The 9,839-nt window shown below is 47.8% G+C and overlaps 1 protein-coding gene and 1 long non-coding RNA gene across 2 annotated transcripts in view; one reads left to right on the top strand and one right to left on the bottom strand.

Moving 5' to 3' along the window:
- The window catches only part of Spaca7 (sperm acrosome associated 7), a 32,712-nt gene extending 31,355 nt beyond the window's left edge, over window positions 1–1,357 (bottom strand). The window contains exon 1 of the mRNA XM_031342569.1: window positions 1,167–1,357. Coding sequence (XP_031198429.1) covers window positions 1,167–1,260 — 94 coding nt within the window. The 5' untranslated portion in view covers window positions 1,261–1,357. The remainder of the gene's footprint in view (window positions 1–1,166) is intronic.
- Window positions 1,358–1,410: 53 nt separating this feature from the next.
- Window positions 1,411–2,542, top strand: LOC116071154. Its single transcript, XR_004110736.1, has 2 exons — window positions 1,411–1,502; window positions 2,261–2,542. It is a non-coding gene; the product is annotated as an uncharacterized LOC116071154 (long non-coding RNA).
- Window positions 2,543–9,839: the final 7,297 nt, after the last annotated feature.

The following is a 9,839-nucleotide window of genomic DNA, read 5'->3' as shown; positions in this document are numbered from 1 at the left end:
CCTCCTCCTCCTCCTCCTCCTTCTCCTCCTCTTCTTCCTTCTCCTCCTCCTCCTCCTTCTCCTCCTTCTCCTCCTCTCCTCTTCCTCCTCCTTCTCCTTCTCCTTCTTCTTCTCTTCCTCCTCCTCCTCCTCTTTCTCCTCCTCCTCTTTCTCCTCCTCCTCTTTCTCCTCCTCCTCTTTCTCCTCCTCCTCCTCCTCCTTCTCCTCCTTCTCCTCCTCTCCTCCTCCTCCTTCTCCTCCTCCTTCTTCTTCTCTTCCTCCTCTTCCTCCTCTTTCTTCTCCTCCTCTTTCTCCTCCTCCTCTTTCTCCTCCTCCTCTTTCTCCTCCTCCTCCTCCTTCTCCTCCTCCTCCTCCTCCTTCTCTTCCTCTCCTCCTCCTCTTCTTTCTTTCTTTCTTTCTTTCTTTCTTTCTTTCTTTCTTTCTTTCTTTTTTGGTCATTTTTCCATGAATCTGGACGGTGTCCTGAACTTGGGTTTCTCTGATTAATATAGCCCCAGCTGGCCTCCAGCTTACAGAGATCTACCTGCCTCTGCCTCTGCCCCCCAGTCCTGGGATTAAAAGTGTACACAAGCATATCTGGCTGCCTGGCCATCATTAACAAGTACCAAGAATACTGTATCTTTCACTGGTATTAAATGAAATAAATGAAGTTGTCTTGTTAATGTTCGTGTGAGAAGAACGGGCATATAAAAATATGCTTTATCCACTTCACAGAGAGTAGCGAGACATTGGGGCAGTGCTAAAAGTTACGCAAAAAGAGGTGTGTGTGTGTTGAGCATTCAGTGTGTGTATGTATTAGTGTGTATATTTGTACATGTCTATATATGTGTGTCTTTATGTGTATGTACATGTGTGTGGTGCGTACACACGTATGTAGGTATAAAAACAAGTTGGGAAACATGCAGTCATAAAGATGGAGGAGGGACACATGGAGGTTTGTGACACTATTCCTGTACCTTGGGATGAGTTAGAACATTCCCATTAAGTTAATGGAAAGCTTGTGTGTGTGATGTATGGAGCTACTTCCTGGCACTCCTGAGTGAGAGGCATTCAAAGATGTAGAGCCTTTCCCATCTCTCCACTCCCCAAGTTCCAACAAAGGAAGCACAAAGAAGAGCGCTTCCTCTGCGACTTCCAGGCCAGAGGTGTCTGTCCACGGAACCTACCTAAACTTGTCTTGATGGGCTGTAGCTCAGTGCCTTGCCAGCAGCACAGCAGGAAGACAGACAAGAAGGTCTCTACTCCCCTATTCACCGCCATGGTTCCTCCAGTTACAGGAGGAGGCCCTTCTCTGGAAGGTCTTCAGCTTCCCCAGCCGTAGACTCCTAGATACGTGGAATGTGGGGTACCTGTGACATCACCACAGGGCACTGACCTGGGTTCCTTCCCTGTTAGAGTGTATGTGTTATGTCACGGCCCTGGGAGAACATGGTTAAGAAGTGAACTGGGGCCCTGCCCCATATGGGGTTCATTTCCCTTTGCGGCGCTGTAGAGAGCTGATGGTGTGTGAGGCTTTCTTGGTAGATGTCAGCTTCCGAGAGCGAGAAGAGTAGTCTAGCTCTTCCAGCATCCATGAAGACACAGAGCCCTGGGGACTTAACACATGTCACGACTTAAGCCCTATGACTTAAGAGAGGGTCTGAATAGGATCCAGGCATATAGCCACATCTCTCCAAGCTGTGACTCGGTTGAATAACCAGAGACAAAGAGAGACATGGCCAGAGGACAAGCCTGATCAGTGGTGCAGTCGTGGCTTGATACCCATATAACTAGGAAGTCAGATGCCAGATCCTGGTGTATGAGTGGATCCCTCTGTGTTGGCCATGAGGACTTAGGATCTGGGATGGCTCAGAAGAAGCTCCAAAAATCTGGCTCAGTTCACTCCTGAAGTCAGTCTGTATGGTCATCCCAAAACCTAGTCCCCTAAAGCAACTGATGTCTAACTGGGGATTAGCTCTGCAGGGATGAACTGTCCAGTATGGCTTCATGCAGCTGACGTTCTGCGGCCTGGTTCCTGTCCTGTGGTGGTTCACTGAACTTGGTCCCTCATGCTTGCAAAGCCACTGGCCAGAGGAGCCATAGCTCAGCCAGACTGGAGGGAGCTGACAGGATGTGTGAGCCGTTCAGGCCACAGAGCTCTTACTGCCTGCTTGCAGAGGCACTGAGCTCTTGGGGAGAAGGCAGTCAGGGTTGCTTTTGGGGGGATTCAGATTTCAAGACTGATCTTCCAAATTTTCCTCTGATCTTTGCTGCCTTTTAGCAAGAGTTCCACACGTCCTCCCCTTGGTGTGGAGATTTTTAAGAAGTGTTGTGATCAGGAGGGAAGTCAGAAAATGGATCACAGACTTCAACGGATGTCTGGCTTGGGACATGTGGACACTGCCTCTGCTGTGTCCTCAGCGGAGAGACTGCCACGAGCCCCTGGTATCCAGTCCCTGCATCTTCTGAGATGGCTCCAGGAGAAAGGGGCCAAATACTGGTATTAAAAAAAAACAAAACCTTATAATCAAAATAAAAACATTTAGAGGTAGGGGCTCATGTATGCAATGCTGACCTTGAACTCAGTATGTAGCCAAGAATGACTTTGAACCCCTGACCCTCCTGCCACTGGGAGCACAGTGTGGGCTGACGTGCCTGGTTCTTGGCATTTTTTTTTTTAATTACATGTATGGATGTTTTGCCTACATGTATGTATGTGCACCACAGAACAGGGTGTCAGATCCCTGGATCTGGAACTAGAGTTACAGAAGGTTATTAGCTACCATGTGTGTGCTGAGAACTCAGCCCAGTTACTCTGCACAAACACCCATTGTTCTTAACTACTGAGCCATCTTTCTTGTCCCATGGCTCTTTTTTTTTTTTTTTTTTTTTTTTTAAATAAGCAGGTTTTCCATATTGCCTTAACTTTTGGAAGTAGATAAATTCAGAAAAGTTGAAAGAAGGAAGAAAATAGTCATTCTTGCTTCCGACACTTAGCACTGACATGACAGCACCTTGGAGTGCTGTGTTGTTTTAATAAAGAATTTAACATGGACTTACCATGGGGGATTCAAGCGACAGACATACAGAAGGATGCCAGTTTAGAAAATATCCAGCTCCTTGCTGCATGCCCTCATGGGGCCAGCATCCTTGCAGATCAATGGCTCCTGGGTTATGCCGGCCTGCCTCCCGCTTCCCTCTGCATTCTACAGCGTACGTGGGTTTGTTTTGTGCATGGTACCCATGGGAGAAAAGCAAAGCAGACATCTACCCCAGTTTCCCTCCAATAGAAGTTCCTTCCTGCTAAGAGTGTTCCTTGGGGAGATGTCTCAAGTCTGGGGCTCTCTGGACAGGCTATGTTCATTGTAGCCAAGGCCACTGAGTGGCCAGAATGCCTGCTTTACTTCCGGGCTCAGGAATCCCCATGAATGGTCTGGACATGTTGCCATGTCTGAGCCTCGGTGTCTTCTTTAACCAAACTCTATGGTTTCTCTGGATGGGCCACTGTTTCCCCTTAACACTACAGGGTAGAAAGCTCAAAGAAACTCGGTGTTGAGAGCATCGGGTGTCTTGTCAACTCCATGGGCTCTGCCTCTGTGGGCCTCAGTCTGAATCAGGCCTGGTCTCACTTAACTATTCTCATGCTCCCTCAACATTGTCATCTCTCAGCTTGGGTGACATGGATGACCTGTCTCAAGGTTGGTTCGGGTACATTGTCATGGTCTTGCCAGAAGAAGATTATGGGCAAAGCAGGCCCAAAGCCCAGCACCCAAAGCCCAGCAGGATCCCTCTGCCTCCACTGCGCCCCTCTGTGAATGTTGGGCCCGTGAGCATGGGCGCATAAGGCTACCCTTTACACTGCAGGCCCTAGGGTCACAGACTCCCAACCAAAGATCCTTCTCAAAGCCCCTTTGTGTTGTTTTCACTTATGAAAATATCCCACAGACCCATAATTTGGCAATATACATACAACCAATTGTTTTAAAAACAGAAGTGACGCCGGCTATTATAATGTAAACTGTTTTCTAAATGAAAGAATTAAAGGAATGTAATTGGAGAAGTATACAAACAGTGGTTAAGACGCTGCTTCTGGGAAGACATATTACAACTTATAATCTTCCTCTATGGGTGTGCGTTGTTGGTGTCTAATCAGGCATGTGAATGGATTCAGGTGTTCCGTCCTATTAGCTGGAAATTGCTCTGTTATTTGCGGAGCTGTTTTTTACATTGTTACTGGCTCTGAGTTTCGCTTTCTCTGGAGCTCCTTCCCCTGGTCCCTGCAATCTGTATAATTGTCTTCTTCACTTCTGTCTTTAGAAAGCTTTAAATAGAGCTCCCTGGATGATGCATGGTGTCAGAGTGAGAGTTCTGGAGCCTTGCAGAAGAATCCTAGAGATGTGGGGCCATCACAAAGATGCTGTGGCAGGAAGAAGGGACCGGCTCCATCTCACAGAGTCACTGTGGGGTTGTAACCAATAGCCTATTCCCTCCAGGAAAGGCCACAGGGGAGTCCACGCAGAACTGCTAAGTAACCCATGGCCTCTGAGTGAGGGTGTGACCTCAGTTGACCATGAGAGCTCTTTATTCCATGGTGATGGAAACAGCAAGGGCTTTTCTGGGGAAGCAACAGGGAATGGTTTGCTAAGCAAGGAAAGTCTTTCTGCATCCATTCATTTGCTCCCTCATTCATGGAGTACGGTTCCGGCAGGCTTAGAGCTCTCACAAATCTCTCTGAACATTAGACTAGTGGTCAGTTTTCCCCCCCAGTTCAATACTACCCAACGTGCATTGTGGCAGACACCCAGGGCCACCAGTGTGGGAGCTGCTTCAGATCGAGCCCAGCAGCTAGCGAGTGTGCTCATGGCAGTCAGGCCTATGTTATCCAGTGCTGTCAGTGCTGGCTTTTTAAAAATTCAAATAAGAAATGTAATAATGCTATAAGAAAGAATTTTAGCAAAATAAAGAGCAGCCACTACCTAGACACATCCCAGGGGTAAGCTGCGATAGCTGCTACCATTGCTCTATGGTCATTAGAGTGTCATTATTCAAGCTGTAGGTCCCGAGGCCATGTAGCCTATCATCACAACCTTTCTTTCACAGGACACCACTCATGGGCATGCAGCGCGCAATGGGGCAGTCGTGCAAGGGTGGCTCTGCTGAGAGGGGAGACACTGTTGAGAGAATTTAGTGAGCAGTGGAAAGCTGGGAAGGAGGAAAGGGAGGGAGGGAGAGAAGGAGGGAGGGAGGGAGGGAGAGCGGGAGGGAGGGAGGGAGGAAGAGAGGGAGGTCAGAGTGGATGAAAACCTGTCTGAGGCACTCACTCACTCAGGGGCTGGGAACTTGGCTCCTTTGGTAAAGTGCCTGCTTTGCATAAAGATCTAGAGATTCATTCTTAGAACCCATCTTAAAAACAGCAAACCATACTTCAGTCCTTCTTAGAAGGGGGAACAAAATACCCATGGAAGGAGTTACAGAGACAAACTGTGGAGTAGAGACTAAAGGAATGACCATCCAGAGACTGCCCCACCTGGGGATCCACCCCATATACAGCCATCAAACCCAGAAACTATTGTGGATGCCAGCAAGTGCTTGTTGACAGAAGCCTGTTTTAGCTGTCTCCTGAGAGGCTCTGCCAGTGCCTGACAAATACAGAGGTGGATGCTCGCAGCCAACCATTGGACTGAGCACAGGGTCCCCAGTGAAGGAGCTAAAGAAAAGACTCAAGGAGCTGAAGGGTTTGCAGCCTCATAGGAGGAACAACAATATGAACTAACTAGTACCCCCAGAGCTCCCAGGGACTAAACCACCAACCAGAGAATACACATGGTGAGACTCATGGCTCCAGCTGCATATGTAGCAGAGGATGGCCTAGTCAATCATCAATGGGAGGAGAGAGGCCCTTAGTCCTGTGAAGGTTCTATGCCCCAGTGTAGGGGAATGCCAGGGCCAGGAAGAGGGAGAGGGTGGGTGAGCAGGGGGAGTGGGGAAGGGATAGGGGGTTTTTGGAGGGGAAACCAGAAAAGGGGATAACATTTGAAATGTAAATAAAGAAAATATCAACAACAACAAAAAAAAATCCCACCAAACTAAACCCTCCATGTGTTGGCTCATGCTTACAATCTCAGCTAGGAAGGAGCAGAGACAGGCAGATCACTGGGGTTCACTGGCCAGCCACTATGGCACTGGTTCAAAAAAAAAGTGGACAGGGCCCAAGGAATGACAGGACCACCTGAGGTTGTGCTCTGGCTTACCATACACATGCACATACATATGTACACAAACACATAAGGAACATATGCACATACACATAAATCTTTATTCAGACAACTGATTATTGGTAAAACATTACTGTAGAGAAGGGTTCTGTTAGCAGAGTTTAAATTTAGTTTTCTTGTATATATTTATATATGTGCATTGTGTGTATGTGCGTGTGTGTGCACACATGTGTGAAAGCCAGAAACTGACACCAAGTGTTGGTGAGACATGGCCTCTTAGTAAACCTGAGCCTCACTACTTTGGCCAGGCAGACCAGAGACCTCTAGAGCCTCCTGTCCCAGCTTCTCTGTGCAGAGATCAGAGAGGATTGCCATGGGCCCTGTCTCTTACTGCCAGGGGATCTGAACTGAATGCCAGTCTTCCTGCTTTTGCTGCAAGTGCTGAGCTGACTGAGCGATCTCCCCAGCCCCCAGTTTTGAGTTTTGTTTGTTTTGGTGTGTGTGTGTGTGTGTGTGTGTGTTTTCAGAACATCCTTAACGAGGACAAACAGAGTTCAAGCAGCTGATGGTAAAGTGCTCACTCAGAGCTTCGGCTGACAGAGCTTCGGCTGACAGAGCTTCAGCACTTCTCCCAACCCTACAGCTGTGGGGAGCGGGACATAGCATGCTAGCCCCTCAGATGTCCTCTGTGGTGTACAGCATCGACTCAGAGTGCAGGCCTCCAGTTATCGGGACTGATAGTGAATAAGGACTGAGACTGGAAGGCTGTGCGGATAGCTCAGCTGAGAAGGTGCAGGCCCTGCAAGCAAAGGGGCCTGAATTTTGTCCACCAGAACCTGCACTTAAAAAGCTGGGCATGGTGGTGGGAACTTGTAATCAATCTCAAGGCTGGTAAGATTAGAGACGGGCAGATCCCTGGGACTTGCTGGCCAGCCCACCTGCTATAGTTGGTGATCCTAGCTCCTAGTTGAAGACCCTGTCCCAAAAACAACAATAAAAGTGAAAGTTGCCTAAGACCCTACACCCAATATTGACCTCTGGCCTATACACACACATGAACATACACACACACACACACACACACACACACATGCATGTATACAACACATATGTGCATTTACACTCACAAGAACACACATATATCCACACTTACTGTGGCACATTTTAGAGTTTTTTTTTTTAATCTGTGTATGTGTGTGAGCCTGGATGCATTTATAAACATCAAGGTCCCAAGGAGGCCGGAAATGGATCAGATCTCTTGGAACTGGAGTACCAGATGGTTACACGGCTGTGAGCTGCCCAGTGTAGATGCTGAGAGAGAAATTTCAGTCCACAACAAGCACAGCAAGCAGTTCTTAGCTGCTGAGCCCTCTCTCCAGCTCCCAAAGAATACTTTATATTTTTGGTTGTGAGCCTAGCCTTTAATGGCTGAGTCCTCTCTTCACCCATCCAAAGAATATTTTTAAAAAATTAAATCCACAGTGTAGCGTGGAAGCTTCAGGGGGTTTTCTTCCTTCCAACACCTAATGGTTTCCTGGACAAGCAGGTCTGGAAGTGACTAGTCCAGGATGGCTCCCTTGCCTGGGGCTCATGGCTATGGAGGAAAAGCTCGGGGGCCTCCTCAGAGCCGAGGAGGGTGAGCAGCTGCTGCTGAGGGTCTCTCCATGCAGGCTGCTCTGTGAAGGGGGATAGTGTTGGCAAATGACAAAGAGGAGAGAATTGGTGTTACACCCCATAGTTAACATGACAACACGCAGCTAATGAGCACTTAATGATCCCTCTCGGCTCATTTTTGTCACCCCTTTGAGAATGTCACTTGTTTTATACTTAGCCTTACAGTGTAGGATTAGCTTTCCACTAAAGTGAATTAGTCAGGGTTCTTTAAAACTCTGAACAAAGGTGCTGGAAATGTGTGGGGCTAAGGGGATGCGGAGCTGTGTGCTCCTGTAGGCCAAGCCTCACCAACAGACAGGAACTTTGACTGAGGTGTGTCAACAGGGACTAAAGTTTTATGTTACACATAATGTGTCTTTCCTCCTGAAGTCATCATAAGAGAGATGCCAAGGCTGTTGAAGTTTTCTCAATGAATAAAGATCCCAACCCCAGAGAAAGAACAGTTGTCAAAATATCTTACATTTCAAAACACAGAGAGCCAGTTGTTTGTCACATACACAGAAATTCGGACAGACACATGAATTCATACATACACAGCTCACATGTTCGCAATACATACATGTCACAGGCACACACATACACACAAACATACTTTTCATACCCGTCCTTTCTTGCCAGCATATTGGTTTCTTTCATGTTCCCTCTCCAGCTCTTTTCTGCTCCTCGAGTGATTTTATCCTCAGGTGATTTTATCCAGCTCCAAGGTTACAGGAAAGAGGTAGAATCTTTCCTCTACTGGTCAAAGATTGTTTCCGGTTCCTCAAATATCCCATAGAGAAGCTTGGGAAAGTTTGTTCTGCCTGATGATAATGCCTCATAGTGAACAGAGGCTAGCCTTGTAGGATCAGCTAACCTGCTGACTAACCTCATGGGATGGCACAAAGGTCCTGTGCTCTTGTCCTCCAGAGCCACCCATTGGTTCCTGCTGCATCCTGGGAACTCTTATTTCTTCAACAGGGTAGAAGAATGAGCCTGCAGCCTTGGGACTGGAGGTACCAGGAGGGTTTTGTAGCTGCCTGCCCTCGTTCCTGCTGAGCACAGTGCAAACTCAGCAGTGATTCTGCAGTTCACGGAATCAACCATAGATGTCGACACAGTACACAGCTCCTTGGAATGCAGAGGCTCAGAGGGGGCCTTTTTCATAGGCTCCTGAGGCTGAAATCTCACCATTAAAACTGCTCCCTGTGCTTGAAATAGTTGTGAAATCACATGCTTTCTGGAGCTATGGCTCAGTGGGTAAAGGACTGTCTTGTCACTATGAGTTCTGCAGTTCGGATCCCCAAAACCCATGTAATCCTGGCCGGGTTGCACACTTGCTAAGCAGAGGTAGACCAGATGGAGTCAGTGAACTCTGGCTTCAGTGAGACGTCTTACCTCAATAAACCAAGTGCAGAGCAACTGAAGAAGATACTGATGCCAACTTTGGGTCTCTGTATTCGCATACACCCGCACACTCATACACACACACACACACATTTAAACACGCGCACACACACACACACACACATACACACAAACACACACAAAACAGGGAGAAATTACATGCTTTGGGGGAAGGATAGCAATTCATAATGGTAGCAATTCATAATAGTATCATTCCTTGATACTAAAGAATGAACTAACTCAGGAAATGGCTTTCCATGGGAGAGGGGGGTGGTGTGGAGGATGGGCAGGTCTGAAGTAATGGGAAAGCAGAGGGTAATCCAAGACCCTGAGACCCCCACAGGCTTACTGGGCTTGGTGTACAGATATGCGCTGGCTCTAACTTTGTGGCACCCAACTTGAAGCCGCCACAGTTCCCTTTTGACTATCTCACTGTCTCTGTGGGGCTAAAGGAGCTGGTTATTTAAAGCTCACATACACAAAGGGGTGTGTCAAGGGCCCTGGGCACTACTCTAGCATCTCCATTTGAAACTGAGCACACAGCGAGGCTGTTTCCTCATTCTGCTATCTAGTCACGGGGGGGGGGGG

The sequence above is a fragment of the Mastomys coucha genome, unplaced genomic scaffold, assembly GCF_008632895.1.
Source record: "Mastomys coucha isolate ucsf_1 unplaced genomic scaffold, UCSF_Mcou_1 pScaffold22, whole genome shotgun sequence".
Classification (NCBI taxonomy): domain Eukaryota; kingdom Metazoa; phylum Chordata; class Mammalia; order Rodentia; family Muridae; genus Mastomys; species Mastomys coucha.
This window is presented reverse-complemented; position numbering and strand designations above follow the sequence as displayed.